We start from the raw sequence: 15,736 nt of genomic DNA, 5'->3' as shown, positions 1-15,736 counted from the left end.
TGAGGGAGTGGTGGTCTCTGAGGGGAGTGGTGGTCTGTGAGGGGAGCGGTGGTCTCTGAGGGAGCGGTGGTCTCTGAGGGGAGTGGTGGTCTCTGAGGGAGTGGTGGTCTGTGAGGGAGTGGTGGTCTCTTAGGGGAGCGGTGGTCTCTGAGGGGAGTGGTGGTCTCAGAGGGGATTGATCGTCTCTGAGGGGAGTGGTGGTCTCAGAGGGGATTGATGGTCTCTGAGGGGATTGATGGTCTCTGATGGACTGGTGGTCTCTGAGGGGAGCGGTGGTCTCTGAGGGAGTGGTGGTCTGTGAGGGAGTGGTGGTCTCTGAGGCAGCGGTGGTCTCTTAGGGGAGTGGTGATCTCTGTGGGAGCGGTTGTCTCTGAGGGAGCGGTGGTCTCTTAGGGGAGTGGTGGTCTGTGAGGGAGTGGTGGCCTCTTAGGAAGCGGTGGTCTGTGAGGGAGTGGTGGTCTCTGAGGGAGCGGTGGTCTCTGAGGGGAGTGGTGGTCTCTGAGGGGAGCGGTGGTCTCTGAGGGAGTGGTGGTCTCTGAGGGGAGTGGTGGTCTGTGAGGGGAGTGGTGGTCTCTGAGGGAGTGGTGGTCTCTGAGGGGAGTGGTGGTCTGTGAGGGAGTGGTGGTCTCTGAGGGGAGTGGTGGTCTGTGAGGGGAGCGGTGGTCTCTGAGGGAGCGGTGGTCTCTGAGGGAGTGGTGGTCTCTGAGGGAGCAGTGGTTTCTGAGGGGAGTCGTGGTCTCTGAGGGAGCGGTGGGGAAGTGGTGGTCTCTGAGGGAGTGGTGGTCTCTGAGGGAGTGGTGGTCTCTGAGGGAGCAGTGGATTCTGAGGGGAGTCATGGTCGCTGAGGGAGTGGTGGTCTCTTAGGGGAGTGGCGGTCTCTGAGGGAGCGGTGGTCTCTGAGGGGAGTGGTGGTCTCTGAGGGGATTGATGGTCTCTGAGGGGAGTGGTGGTCTCTGAGGGGAGTGGTGGTCTCTGATGGACTGGTGGTCTCTGAGGGAGCGGTGGTCTCTGAGGGAGCGGTAGTCTCTGAGGGGAGTGGTGGTCTCTGATGGACTGGTGGTCTCTTAGGGGAGTGGTGGTCTGTGAGGGAGTTGTTGTCTCTTAGGAAGCGGTGGTCTGTGAGGGAGTGGTGGTCTCTGAGGGAGCGGTGGTCTCTGAGGGGAGCGGTGGTCTCTGAGGGGAGCGGTGGTCTGTGAGGGAGTGGTGGTCTGTGAGGGAGCGGTGGTCTGTGAGGCAGTGGTGGTCTCTGAGGGAGTGGTGGTCTCTGAGGGGAGTGGTGGTCTCTGACGGAGCGGTGGTCTGTGAGGGAGCGGTGGTCTCTGATGGAGTGGTGGTCTCTGAGGGGAGTGGTGGTCTCTGAGGGGAGTGGTGGTCTCTGAGGGAGAGGTGGTCTCTGAGGGGAGTGGTGGTCTGTGAGGGGAGTGGTGGTCTCTGAGGGAGCGGTGGTCTCTGAGGGGAGTGGTGGTCTCTGAGGGAGTGGTGGTCTCTGAGGGGAGTGGTGGTCTGTGAGGGGAGCGGTGGTCTCTGATGGAGCGGTGGTCTCTGAGGGGAGTGGTGGTCTCTGAGGGAGTGGTGGTCTGTGAGGGAGTGGTGGTCTCTTAGGGGAGCGGTGGTCTCTGAGGGGACTGGTGGTCTCAGAGGGGATTGATCGTCTCTGAGGGGAGTGGTGGTCTCAGAGGGGATTGATGGTCTCTGAGGGGATTGATGGTCTCTGATGGACTGGTGGTCTCTGAGGAGAGCGGTGGTCTCTGAGGGAGCGGTGGTCTCTGAGGGGAGTGGTGGTCTCTGATGGACTGGTGGTCTCTTAGGGGAGTGGTGGTCTGTGAGGGAGTGGTGGTCTCTGAGGCAGCGGTGGTCTCTTAGGGGAGTGGTGATCTCTGTGGGAGCGGTTGTCTCTGAGGGAGCGGTGGTATCTTAGGGGAGTGGTGGTCTGTGAGGGAGTGGTGGCCTCTTAGGAAGCGGTGGTCTGTGAGGGAGTGGTGGTCTCTGAGGGAGCGGTGGTCTCTGAGGGGAGTGGTGGTCTCTGAGGGGAGCGGTGGTCTCTGAGGGAGTGGTGGTCTCTGAGGGGAGTGGTGGTCTGTGAGGGGAGCGGTGGTCTCTGAGGGAGCGGTGGTCTCTGAGGGAGTGGTGGTCTGTGAGGGATTGGTGGTCTCTGAGGGAGCGGTGGTCTCTGAGGGAGCGGTGGGGAAGTGTTGGTCTCTGAGGGAGTGGTGGTGTCTGAGGGAGTGGTGGTCTCTGAGGGAGCAGTGGTTTCTGAGGGGAGTCATGGTCGCTGAGGGAGTGGTGGTCTCTTAGGGGAGTGGCGGTCTCTGAGGGAGCGGTGGTCTCTGAGGGGAGTGGTGGTCTCTGAGGGGATTGATGGTCTCTGAGGGGAGTGGTGGTCTCTGAGGGGAGTGGTGGTCTCTGATGGACTGGTGGTCTCTGAGGGAGCGGTGGTCTCTGAGGGAGCGGTGGTCTCTTAGGGGAGTGGTGGTCTGTGAGGGAGTTGTTGTCTCTTAGGAAGCGGTGGTCTGTGAGGGAGTGGTGGTCTCTGAGGGAGCGGTGGTCTCTGAGGGGAGCGGTGGTCTCTGAGGGGAGCGGTGGTCTGTGAGGGAGTGGTGGTCTGTGAGGGAGCGGTGGTCTGTGAGGGAGTGGTGGTCTGTGAGGGAGTGGTGGTCTCTGAGGGGAGTGGTGGTCTGTGAGGGGAGTGGTGCTCTCTGAGGGAGCGGTGCTCTCTGAGGGAGCGGTGTGGGAGTGGTGGTCTCTGAGGGAGCAGTGGTTTCTGAGGGGAGTCGTGGTCGCTGAGGGAGTGGTGGTCTCTGAGGGGAGTGGTGGTCTCTGATGGACTGGTGGTTTCTGAGGGAGCGATGGTCTCTGGGGGAGCGGTGGTCTTTGAGGGGAGTGGTGGTCTCTGATGGACTGGTGGTCTCTTAGGGGAGTGGTGGTCTGTGAGGGAGTGGTGGTCTCTGAGGGAGCGGTGGTCTGTGAGGGAGCAGTGGTGTCTGAGGGGACTGGTCGTCTCTGAGGGAGCAGTGGTCTCTGAGGGGAGTGGTGGTCTCTGAGGGAGCAGTGGTTTCTGAGGGGAGTCGTGGTCGCTGAGTGAGTGGTGGTCTCTGAGGGAGCGGTGGTATCTGATGGACTGGTTGTCTCTTAGGGGAGTGGTGGTCTGTGAGGGAGTGGTGGTCTCTGAGGGAGCGGTGGTCTCTGAGGGAGCGGTGGGGGAGTGGTGGTCTCTGAGGGAGTGGTGGTCTCTGACAGAGCGGTGGTCTGTGAGGGAGCGATGGTCTCTGAGGGAGTGGTGGTCTCTCAGGGGAGTGGTGGTCTCTGAGGGAGTGGTGGTCTCTGAGGGGAGTGGTGGTCTGTGAGGGGAGTGGTGGTCTCTGAGGGAATGGTGGTCTGTGAGGGAGTGGTGGTCTCTGAGGGAGTGGTGGTCTCTGAGGGGAGTGGTGGTCTCTGAGGGAGTGGTGGTCTCTGAGGGGAGTGGTGGTCTGTGAGGGGAGCGGTGGCCTCTGAGGGAGCAGTGGTCTCTGAGGGGAGTGGTGGTCTCTGAGAGAGTGTTAGTCTGTGAGGGAGTGGTGGTCTCTGAGGGGAGCAGTGGTCTGTGAGGGAGTGGTGATCTCTGAGGGGAGTGGTGGTCTCTGAGGGAGCAGTGGTCTCTGAGGGAGCGGTCGGGGAGTGGTGGTCTCTGAGGGAGTGGTGGTCTCTGAGGGAGCAGTGGTTTCTGAGGGGAGTCGTGGTCGCTGAGGGAGTGGTGGTCTCTGAGGGGAGTGGTGGTCTCTGATGGACTGGTGGTGTCTGAGGGAGCGGTGGTCTCTGAGGGAGCGGTGGTCTGTGAGGGAGTGGTCATCTCTGAGGGGAGTGGTGGTCTCTGAGGGAGCAGTGGTCTCTGAGGGAGCGGTCGGGGAGTGGTGGTCTCTGAGGGAGTGGTGGTCTCTGAGGGAGCAGTGGTTTCTGAGGGGAGTCGTGGTCGCTGAGGGAGTGGTGGTCTCTGAGGGGAGTGGTGGTCTCTGATGGACTGGTGGTGTCTGAGGAAGCGGTGGTCTCTGAGGGAGCGGTGGTCTCTGAGGGGAGTGGTGGTCTCTGATGGACTGGTGGTCTCTTAGGGGAGTGGTGGTCTGTGAGGGAGTGGTGGTCTCTGAGGGAGCGGTGGTCTCTGAGGGAGCGGTGGGGGAGTGGTGGTCTCTGAGGGAGTGGTGGTCTCTGACAGAGCGGTGGTCTGTGAGGGAGCGGTGGTCTCTGAGGGAGTGGTGGTCTCTCAGGGGAGTGGTGGTCTCTGAGGGAGTGGTGGTCTCTGAGGGGAGTGGTGGTCTGTGAGGGGAGTGGTGGTCTCTGAGGGAGCGGTGGTCTCTGAGGGGAGTGGTGGTCTCTGAGGGAATGGTGGTCTGTGAGGGAGTGGTGGTCTCTGAGGGAGTGGTGGTCTCTGAGGGGAGTGGTGGTCTCTGAGGGAGTGGTGGTCTCTGAGGGGAGTGGTGGTCTGTGAGGGGAGCGGTGGCCTCTGAGGGAGCGGTGGTCTCTGAGGGGAGTGGTGGTCTCTGAGGGAGTGTTGGTCTGTGAGGGAGTGGTGGTCTCTGAGGGGAGCAGTGGTCTGTGAGGGAGTGGTGATCTCTGAGGGGAGTGGTGGTCTCTGAGGGAGCGGTGGTCTCTGAGGGAGCGGTCGGGGAGTGGTGGTCTCTGAGGGAGTGGTGGTCTCTGAGGGAGCAGTGGTTTCTGAGGGGAGTCGTGGTCGCTGAGGGAGTGGTGGTCTCTTAGGGGAGTGGTGGTCTCTGAGGGAGTGGTGGTCTCTGAGGGGAGTGGTGGTCTCTGAGGGGAGTGGTGGTCTCTGAGGAGAGTGGTGGTCTCTGATGGACTGGTGGTCTCTGAGGGAGCGGTGGTGTCTGAGGGAGAGTTGGTCTCTGAGGGGAGTGGTGGTCTCTGATCGACTGGTGGTCTCTTAGGGGAGTGGTGGTCTGTGAGGGAGTGGTGGTCTCTGAGGGAGCGGTGGTCTCTGAGGGGAGTGGTGGTCTCTGAGGGAGTGGTGGTCTCTTAGGGAGCGGTGGTCTGTGAGGGAGCGGTGGTCTCTGAGGGAAGCGGTGGTCTGTGAGGGAGCGGTGGTCTCTGAGGGAGTGGTGGTCTCTGAGGAGAGTGGTGGTCTCTGATGGACTGGTGGTCTCTGAGGGAGCGGTGGTCTCTGAGGGAGAGTTGGTCTCTGAGGGGAGTGGTGGTCTCTGAGGGGAGTGGTGGTCTCTGAGGAGAGTGGTGGTCTCTGATGGACTGGTGGTCTCTGAGGGAGCTTTGGTCTCTGAGGGAGAGTTGGTCTCTGAGGGGAGTGGTGGTCTCTGATCGACTGGTGGTCTCTTAGGGGAGTGGTGGTCTGTGAGGGAGTCGTGGTCTCTGAGGGAGCGGTGGTCTGTGAGGGAGTGGTGGTCTCTGAGGGAGCGGTGGGGGAGTGGTGGTCTCTGAGGGAGTGGTGGTCTCTGACAGAGCGGTGGTCTGTGAGGGAGCGGTGGTCTCTGAGGGAGTGGTGGTCTCTCAGGGGAGTGGTGGTCTCTGAGGGAGTGGTGGTCTCTGAGGGGAGTGGTGGTCTGTGAGGGGAGTGGTGGTCTCTGAGGGAGCGGTGGTTTCTGAGGGGAGTCGTGGTCGCTGAGGGAGTGGTGGTCTCTGAGGGGAGTGGTGGTCTCTGATGGACTGGTGGTGTCTGAGGAAGCGGTGGTCTCTGAGGGAGCGGTGGTCTCTGAGGGGAGTGGTGGTCTCTGATGGACTGGTGGTCTCTTAGGGGAGTGGTGGTCTGTGAGGGAGTGGTGGTCTCTGAGGGAGCGGTGGTCTCTGAGGGAGCGGTGGGGGAGTGGTGGTCTCTGAGGGAGTGGTGGTCTCTGACAGAGCGGTGGTCTGTGAGGGAGCGGTGGTCTCTGAGGGAGTGGTGGTCTCTCAGGGGAGTGGTGGTCTCTGAGGGAGTGGTGGTCTCTGAGGGGAGTGGTGGTCTGTGAGGGGAGTGGTGGTCTCTGAGGGAGCGGTGGTCTCTGAGGGGAGTGGTGGTCTCTGAGGGAATGGTGGTCTGTGAGGGAGTGGTGGTCTCTGAGGGAGTGGTGGTCTCTGAGGGGAGTGGTGGTCTCTGAGGGAGTGGTGGTCTCTGAGGGGAGTGGTGGTCTGTGAGGGGAGCGGTGGCCTCTGAGGGAGCGGTGGTCTCTGAGGGGAGTGGTGGTCTCTGAGGGAGTGTTGGTCTGTGAGGGAGTGGTGGTCTCTGAGGGGAGCAGTGGTCTGTGAGGGAGTGGTGATCTCTGAGGGGAGTGGTGGTCTCTGAGGGAGCGGTGGTCTCTGAGGGAGCGGTCGGGGAGTGGTGGTCTCTGAGGGAGTGGTGGTCTCTGAGGGAGCAGTGGTTTCTGAGGGGAGTCGTGGTCGCTGAGGGAGTGGTGGTCTCTTAGGGGAGTGGTGGTCTCTGAGGGAGTGGTGGTCTCTGAGGGGAGTGGTGGTCTCTGAGGGGAGTGGTGGTCTCTGAGGAGAGTGGTGGTCTCTGATGGACTGGTGGTCTCTGAGGGAGCGGTGGTGTCTGAGTGAGAGTTGGTCTCTGAGGGGAGTGGTGGTCTCTGATCGACTGGTGGTCTCTTAGGGGAGTGGTGGTCTGTGAGGGAGTGGTGGTCTCTGAGGGAGCGGTGGTCTCTGAGGGGAGTGGTGGTCTCTGAGGGAGTGGTGGTCTCTTAGGGAGCGGTGGTCTGTGAGGGAGCGGTGGTCTCTGAGGGAAGCGGTGGTCTGTGAGGGAGCGGTGGTCTCTGAGGGAGTGGTGGTCTCTGAGGAGAGTGGTGGTCTCTGATGGACTGGTGGTCTCTGAGGGAGCGGTGGTCTCTGAGGGAGAGTTGGTCTCTGAGGGGAGTGGTGGTCTCTGAGGGGAGTGGTGGTCTCTGAGGAGAGTGGTGGTCTCTGATGGACTGGTGGTCTCTGAGGGAGCTTTGGTCTCTGAGGGAGAGTTGGTCTCTGAGGGGAGTGGTGGTCTCTGATCGACTGGTGGTCTCTTAGGGGAGTGGTGGTCTGTGAGGGAGTCGTGGTCTCTGAGGGAGCGGTGGTCTGTGAGGGAGTGGTGGTCTCTGAGGGAGCGGTGGGGGAGTGGTGGTCTCTGAGGGAGTGGTGGTCTCTGACAGAGCGGTGGTCTGTGAGGGAGCGGTGGTCTCTGAGGGAGTGGTGGTCTCTCAGGGGAGTGGTGGTCTCTGAGGGAGTGGTGGTCTCTGAGGGGAGTGGTGGTCTGTGAGGGGAGTGGTGGTCTCTGAGGGAGCGGTGGTCTCTGAGGGGAGTGGTGGTCTCTGAGGGAATGGTGGTCTGTGAGGGAGTGGTGGTCTCTGAGGGAGTGGTGGTCTCTGAGGGGAGTGGTGGTCTCTGAGGGAGTGGTGGTCTCTGAGGGGAGTGGTGGTCTGTGAGGGGAGCGGTGGCCTCTGAGGGAGCGGTGGTCTCTGAGGGGAGTGGTGGTCTCTGAGGGAGTGTTGGTCTGTGAGGGAGTGGTGGTCTCTGAGGGAGCGGTGGTCTGTGAGGGAGCGGTGGTCTCTGAGGGAAGCGGTGGTCTGTGAGGGAGCGGTGGTCTCTGAGGGAGTGGTGGTCTCTGAGGAGAGTGGTGGTCTCTGAGGGAGCGGTGGTCTCTGAGGGAGCGGTCGGGGAGTGGTGGTCTCTGAGGGAGTGGTGGTCTCTGAGGGAGCAGTGGTTTCTGAGGGGAGTCGTGGTCGCTGAGGGAGTGGTGGTCTCTTAGGGGAGTGGTGGTCTCTGATGGACTGGTGGTCTCTGAGGGAGCGGTGGTCTCTGAGGGAGAGTTGGTCTCTGAGGGGAGTGGTGGTCTCTGAGGGGAGTGGTGGTCTCTGAGGAGAGTGGTGGTCTCTGATGGACTGGTGGTCTCTGAGGGAGCGGTGGTCTCTGAGGGAGAGTTGGTCTCTGAGGGGAGTGGTGGTCTCTGATCGACTGGTGGTCTCTTAGGGGAGTGGTGGGGTGGTCTGTGAGGGAGTCGTGGTCTCTGAGGGAGCGGTGGTCTGTGAGGGAGTGGTGGTCTCTGAGGGAGTGGTGGTCTCTGAGGGGAGTGGTGGTCTCTGAGGGAGTGGTGGTCTCTGAGGGAGCGGTGGTCTCTGAGGGAGCGGTGGTCTCTGAGGGAGCGGTGGTCTCTGAGGGGAGTGGTGGTCTCTGAGGGAGTGTTGGTCTGTGAGGGAGTGGTGGTCTCTGAGGGGAGCAGTGGTCTGTGAGGGAGTGGTGATCTCTGAGGGGAGTGGTGGTCTCTGAGGGAGCGGTGGTCTCTGAGGGAGCGGTCGGGGAGTGGTGGTCTCTGAGGGAGTGGTGGTCTCTGAGGGAGCAGTGGTTTCTGAGGGGAGTCGTGGTCGCTGAGGGGATTGATGGTCTCTGAGGGGAGTGGTGGTCTCTGAGGAGAGTGGTGGTCTCTGATGGACTGGTGGTCTCTGAGGGAGCGGTGGTCTCTGAGGGAGAGTTGGTCTCTGAGGGGAGTGGTGGTCTCTGATCGACTGGTGGTCTCTTAGGGGAGTGGTGGTCTGTGAGGGAGTCGTGGTCTCTGAGGGAGCGGTGGTCTGTGAGGGAGTGGTGGTCTCTGAGGGAGCGGTGGTCTCTGAGGGGAGTGGTGGTCTCTGAGGGAGTGGTGGTCTCTTAGGGAGTGGTGGTCTCTTAGTTGAGGGAAACCGGCTGAGAAACTTTCACCACTTTCCTGATTCAGCGAACAATCTGGGTTCTTTGAAAAAGACAATCGTCTCAGTCCCTGACCGTGTCCTGTTTGTCCTCATGTGTTCTCGATGTCCAGACCTGGATGGACCTGACCAAGGAGATCCGCAGACAGGTTCAGGGTGGGTGTCTGTTCGCTCTCATCCTCCTCTCCTCCTCTCTTCTCTGTGCTCATCTCTTCCTCTCTTCTTGTCTTCAAGGCTCCACCTACAACTTCACCTTCAATGTGAAGTTCTACCCTCCGGACCCGGCGCAGCTGTCCGAGGACATCACCAGGTCCTGACCTCCTGTCCTCCTCTTCTGTCTTCAGTGTTTCAGTGGACAGACGAGCTTCAGATAACGCTGTTCAGCCACTGGATCATTTTGACCTGAGGTCTAAAGCCATCACCGTGTTCCACCTAAAGGTTCTGTCAGGTTTAGTTTTAGGCCTCAGCTCGGAGCTCCAGGTCAGCAGCAGCCAGTCTGTCCCGTTTCCTTCATTTGGGTTTAGTCCTGGTCCCTTACCAGAAGACTTTACACACTCAGCATGTCTCAGCTGACTTTACTGGATCTGCTATATTAAAATAGAACATTTATACTTTTGACTTGGAGACAAGAGTCTTTCAGAGGGTCTGCAGTTCATTGACATATGGAGCCGCTATAGAGGAGCTGTAGAGCCAAGGATGAGACACACCTGGACACACACCTGGACACACACTTGGACATACACATGGAGACAGACCTGGAGAAAGATCTGGACACACACCTGAACACACATCTGGACAGAGACCTGGAGACACAACTGGACAGAGACCTGGTGAGAGATCTGGAGACAGACCTTGACAGACACCTGGACACAGACCTGGACAGAGACCCAGAGACAGACCTGGAGACAGATCTGGAGATACACCTTGAAAGAAACCTGAAGACAGACCTGGACAGAGACCTGGGGACAGATCTGGACCGACACCTGGAGACCCACCTGGAGGCAGACCTGGACAGAGACCTGGAGACAGACCTGGGGACAGACCTGGACAGAGACGTGGAGACAGTCCTCCTGGAGTTTGGAGACTCTGATGAGGCTGGATGTTTGAGTGACCGTCCGTCCATCAGTCCAGGGAGTCTGGAGACCCGGAGCCCTGCTGGAGTCCCGAGGTCCTGCAGCTCCGGACCGTTCTGTCCTCACAGTGTTCCGCTGTGTGTTCCAGGTACTACCTGTGTCTGCAGCTGAGGAAGGACATCCTGCAGGGCCGTCTCCCCTGCTCCTTCGTGACCCTGGCCCTGCTGGGGTCCTACGCCTTGCAGTCGGAGCTCGGGGAATACGACCCTGAAGTGCACGGCGGCGACTACGCCAAGGACATGAAGATGGCTCAGGGCCAAACCAAGGAGCTGGAGGACAAGATGATGGAGCTGCACCGCACATACAGGTCAGCCAAGGGACAACATGCAAACTCTCCCAGAAAGACAGCATGGAGATCAAATCCAGAATGTCCAGACTGTTCAGTCCATGAGGACGGAGTGAAACCAGTTCTGTGTCTGGACTGTCTGATGGTGTGAGAACTGTGTGGACTGAATGTTTCTGTGCTTCATGAGAAACAAGCTTCACTTCATCCTGAACCGGATTCATCTGAGGACGGACGCCGGCGGTCTCTGTCTCTGTCCCCCTGCTGACAGGTCCATGCCTCCAGCCCAGGCCGACCTCATGTTCCTGGAGAACGCCAAGAAGCTGTCCATGTACGGAGTGGACCTCCACCAGGCCAAGGTGAGCCCCCCGCCACCACACACACACACACACACACACACACACACACACACACACACACACACACACACACACACGCACACACACACGCACACACACGTGAGGAGAGTTCTCAGGACTCCTCATCAGAAATCAGGTCAATCTGTTGGAATCAGAGCAGGGATTTAAAGAACCAGAGCAGGAGAACCTTCCTGAAGGCTCTGCTGCCCCCTTGTGGGCAGCGGCCCGTGGTACAGCCTCACTGGAACACTCAGTATCTCCGGTCAGAGGAGAGTCTCAGGGTCAGGGTCAGGCTCTGGGAAGGTGTTTAAAGTCGGGGGGCCTGGCAGCTGAATGAATGAAGGCGTGACGCCACTCAGGCTGCTGGCTGGAAGCCATATGATGCACATAAATAAAAAGTTCTGACAAAGTCACATTTTATTACATTTTTCCTCCATAAGGAGGTCGGCAGCAATTCACCATATGACAAGAACAGAGAACAAAAACACTTTCCAGCAGTCAATCACTGCCAGTTTAAGCGCTGTCCTCGGTGCTGAATGTGCCTAAGAATAGTCAGGTGGGTCTTTTCTCCAAAACTCAGAACATATGGAACAGCCAGCGGTAAACGGCAGACAGAAAAGCTGAATTGCCACGGCAAAGACCATGGCCAAAAACTTTGAATGCCGGCAGCTCCCGCTGTTGTCTTCTGAGGAGACGGGTTCGACTAAGCTTCTAGCTGAGGCGACTTCAGTTTCAGCCGCCACAATGTTGTAGTTTTTACCTTTGCCATCCTCGGGAACATTCTCTGTGGAAAAAATGCAATATTCTCTTCTGCTTTTGTCTGCCATCGTTGTTGTTTAATTGCGAAGAAGCAGGTGAGGGAGGAGTCTCCTCAACACACAATTAAATTTCATTTCTTTAAAAATAGATTTTTCCACATTTCCCCACAGCTCTGTATAATTCCATTCCACACATACTTTCTATGTTTTTATATACATATTTCTAAATTTTTTCAAATTAAGTTTACAGTCGATGCTAATGTAAGGTGCTACAGCTTGCAGCTGCCACCAGGGGGGGCTGCAGCCCCGGCAGCACCCCCCTTCCTGTGCTAGTGATCGGGGTTCTCAACCATGAAATCCCTCAGATATTCATCAGACAGAACAGAAGCTGCTCTGATCGGAATGACGACTCTGAGAAGAACTGAAGACGTTTGTTTTCAGGAAAACGTGAACCCCTTCACCAGTCCTTTCACAATAAAAGCCTCTTTGGAGGCGTTGAGTTGTGAGAACTTTGGAGGTGTGGTGATGTTCTAGCTTTGGGTCCAGAACGTTCTGCAGCCTGTCCCCCTGCTGTGCCTGTCCCGCCAGGACCTGGACGGTGTGGACATCATGCTGGGAGTCTGCTCCAGTGGCCTGATGGTCTACAAGGACAAGCTGAGGATCAACCGCTTCCCCTGGCCCAAAGTGCTCAAGGTGTCCTACAAGCGCAGCAGCTTCTTCATCAAGATCCGCCCGTCCGAGGTACGGCACCGAACGTTCTCCGCTCAGGTCCCCGGTTCTCCGTCAGGTTCTCCGTCAGGTTCTCCATCAGGTTCTCCGTCAGGTTCTCCGTCAGGTTCTCCGTCAGGTTCTCCGTCAGGTTCTCCTCTGTGTCTGCAGGTGGAGCAGTATGAAAGTGCCATCGGGTTCAAACTTCCAAATTACAAGGCAGCCAAGAAGTTGTGGAAAGTGTGTGTGGAACATCACACCTTCTTCAGGTGGGTCCAGAACAGGGGGACGGGTGTGAGATCCGGACTCTGAGTGTGTGTGAGATCCGGACTCTGAGTGTGTGTGAGATCCGGACTCTGAGTGTGTGTGTGTGTCCAGGCTGACCTCCACTGAGATGGCCACCACTCCCAGGAAGTTCCTGGCTCTGGGTTCGAAGTTCCGGTACAGCGGCCGGACCCAGGCCCAGACCCGGCAGGCCAGCTCCCTGATCGACCGGCCGGCGCCGCTGTTCCAGAGGTCGTCCAGCAAGAGGAACTCCCGCAGCCTGGATGGAGGTGCCCCCCCCCCACACACACACACACACACACACACACACACACACACACACACACGGGTTCTGGTTCTGGTTCTGGTTCCGTGGGGTTCTGAGGACGTCCTCCGTGGTTAACCGTCTCTCTTTCGCCCTCAGCCATGGCGTTGACCCCCGACAACCGGTCCAGCCGTCCGGTCAGCGCCCCCATCATGTCCCCGGTGTCCCCCGGGGAGGCCACGCCCTCGCCGCTGCTCGCCGGCCTGCACCGCCCCGACCGCCGCGACGGCCCCGCCCCCCGGGGCCGCCGCCCGGCCCACAGGAAGGCCGAGCCCAAGGCCGAGGGCCAGCCGGCGTCCCCGGCCTCCAGGAGCCACGGCGCCAAGGCGGAGCCGAGCCCGGACCTGAAGGTAGGCCCCGCCCCCCTCCCCGGCCCCGCCCCCCTCCCCGGCCCCGCCCCCTCCGGTCTGGCCGCAGAGCCTGTCTTGAGTGTGTGTGTGCCGCAGACGGCGGCGTCGAGGAGAGAGCGGCGCCACTCGCCCTCCGGACCCGTCGCCAACGGGGAGAGGGACAGGAAGAGCCAGGTCTGTGCGCCCGCCCGCCTCGTGCATGCTCGCCGCGCACGTGAAGGCGGGAAGCGGCCGCGGCTTTCTGAACCGGGCTGGGCGATAAAAACCACCGCAACGCCGAGAGACCAGAGATCAGCTCAGCCTTTCAGTAACTCAGCACCAAAGCAGAGTAGATGTTAGTGTAGCAGCGTGGAGAACGTGGAGAACGTGGAGAACGTGGAATAGGGCGGTGCAGTGGTTTCCAGTCCGGGGTGGATCACTCCCTGGATCAGTGAGTACAGGACGGCAGAGACAGCTTTATTTAGTGCTGCCACTTTTAATCTCATTAATCACGATTAATGGCATCATGTGTGAACTTCTAATCAGGCTTTAAGTGAAGAATCTAATCCTCATAATTCACCTGAAATGCACAGGGAGGGAAAACAACGACAGGAAAAAGAGTTTTATCTTCTTTTTCTTTTCTTTAGGCCAACTGTGATTAATCTCAATTATAAGAGATTAATCGCTGACAGCTGACATTGATTAATTGTGATGAATTGTGATTTAAACTGACAGCACTAGTGCCTTTGTTTTTCTATCAGCATATATGTTTTTGTTTTGTTTTTTTACAGTAAATACGACTTTGAGACTCGCATCTTTTTATTAATTTCAATTAACATAACATAATTATATATTCTTATCAATTAATTGCTTGAACATTTAGCACCCCACACTCCATCCTTTCCCAGGGAAACAGAGGGAGACCGTTAACTCAGGCTCTGTGGCTTTGCTACCAAAAAACAAACAAGAAGAAAGCAGTAGAGGAAGCATGAACTTATTTAACACAGTAGTGCGTGTCATGGCTCACACAGATGTATTTACTCCTCCACTCTCCTCTCATGAACTGATGAGCTGCTTCTTTTCGTATTTATGGACCTTACCAATCGTCCTGTGAGACATCTTTTTCACATGCAGCAGCTTTCCCGAGCGCGGCCGTCGGCCGTGACCGAGGCTTGTTACAGAGGAGAAACGATGCTGCAGCCCAGAGCTGACCACCCCGACCCTTTTCACAAAGCAGGAGGAAAGAAAAGCGAGCATCGACGTTCCCATTAATCTGCACTGATAGTGTTTTTCATTTTATTTTGAAAGGCTTCGTACCGCTTTAGTCTTGGTGAGACTCATTTCTGCCATGTTTGATGGAGCGAACAGACTACATGGAATTTAAAATGCGGATTTAAATGTGGATCGCCCAGCCCTGGTTCTGAGTGGAGAACCGTCAGCCGCAGAAGGTGGAGGTTCCTCCTCTGGAGGTTCCTTCCCGTGTGAGCCGTTAGCCTGTCTCTGACCCCTGACCCCTGACCCCTGACCCTGTGTTTCCTGTGACCGGAGCAGCACGCTCTGCCGGACAGAAAGGCCGACGTGGTTCGAGTGAGGAAGGTTAGCCTGCGTCGGCGCCGCCTCGCATCCTGCACGCCTCCTCAGCTTCTCGGCCGGCGCGCCATGTTTCACCGCTCCGCCCTCATCTCTCACCGTGCACGTGTCCTGTCAGCCGCCACTGCGCCGTGCACGCTTCGATTCAGCCTGTCACTGCTCAGACGCACAAAAACACCGGCTCTGCTAACGCTAAGACTCATCCTGCTGCTAAAACACATAAACACACCTCCTCTGCTCATGCTAATATTAGTCTGACGCTAATGCTAATACTGCTGGGACATCCCAAACACCTCTTCTGCTAATGCTAAGACTCATTCTGCTGCTAATGCTGCGGCCAAAATGCATAATTACTTATTCCACTCTTGCTAAGTCTCATTCTAATGCTAATTCCAGAGCTAGTAATGACCAGTTTTGCTATAATAGCAATAATAGTGTCTCTACTGACACTGGTGCTCCTCCTGGTGGACACAGCTCATCCGCCTGCTGGTGATAATAGTAATGACAATAATAGTAATAAATAACATGAATACTCTCATTTATTCCGCTGCTACTCCTTATATTACTAACGTCACTAACATTACCATGACCAGTACTACCAGTACTACTTACTAACACTGATAAAACCAATCTCACCACAGCTAGCAGTCCTGCTCAAAGGCCAGTGCTGCCATTCCTAGGATCACACAACTAACTAACTAACTAACTAACTAACTAACTAACTAACTAACTAACGGAGTGCTGTCTTGAAACGATGCCTGCGGTGTTCTGTTGCTCAGGGTCAAATAAATGTGATAAAGTTAATTTTGAAGTGATGAATAATGAAAAGAGGGAGGACCTGGTTAGACCTGGTTCTGGTCCTAACCTGCTAGTCTCGGTACTAGTGATGGTTAAACAGCTTTCTTTAGCATCAGACTCCTCAGGTTTCTCACACGGAATCAGCTGTTGACATTTAGGACACCAAGTGACCTTTTCAGGACGGGGATTCTCATGAGATCAGTCTAAACTTGACTAACACACTAACTGACCCAGACTGATCCAGACCGACCCGGACTGACCCGGACTGACCCAGACTGACCCAGACTGACCCAGACTGACCCAGACTGACCCAGACTGACCCAGACTGACCCGGACTGACCCAGACTGACCCAGACCGACCCGGACTGGCCCAGACTGACCCAGACCGATCCAGACTGACCCAGACCGATCCAGACTGACCCAGACTGACTCAGACTGATCCAGACCGATCCAGACTGACCCAGACCGATCCAGACTGACCCAGACTGACTCAGACTGACCCAGACCGATCCAGACTGACCCAGACTGACTCAGACTGATCCAGACTGATCCAGACTGATCCAGACTGACCCAG

At 57.6% G+C, this 15,736-nt stretch overlaps 1 protein-coding gene across 1 annotated transcript in view; it reads left to right on the top strand.

The window, feature by feature from the left end:
• The window catches only part of LOC115409611 (protein 4.1-like), a 51,118-nt gene that overhangs the window by 10,914 nt on the left and 24,468 nt on the right, over positions 1–15,736 (top strand). The window contains exons 5-14 of the mRNA XM_030120852.1: positions 8,729–8,771; positions 8,850–8,925; positions 9,837–10,055; positions 10,303–10,390; positions 11,737–11,889; positions 12,028–12,125; positions 12,235–12,410; positions 12,545–12,795; positions 12,892–12,969; positions 14,326–14,370. Coding sequence (XP_029976712.1) covers positions 8,729–8,771; positions 8,850–8,925; positions 9,837–10,055; positions 10,303–10,390; positions 11,737–11,889; positions 12,028–12,125; positions 12,235–12,410; positions 12,545–12,795; positions 12,892–12,969; positions 14,326–14,370 — 1,227 coding nt within the window. The remainder of the gene's footprint in view (positions 1–8,728; positions 8,772–8,849; positions 8,926–9,836; positions 10,056–10,302; positions 10,391–11,736; positions 11,890–12,027; positions 12,126–12,234; positions 12,411–12,544; positions 12,796–12,891; positions 12,970–14,325; positions 14,371–15,736) is intronic.

Source organism: Salarias fasciatus, chromosome 22 (genome assembly GCF_902148845.1).
Source record: "Salarias fasciatus chromosome 22, fSalaFa1.1, whole genome shotgun sequence".
NCBI classification, from domain to species: Eukaryota; Metazoa; Chordata; class Actinopteri; order Blenniiformes; family Blenniidae; genus Salarias; species Salarias fasciatus.
This window is presented reverse-complemented; position numbering and strand designations above follow the sequence as displayed.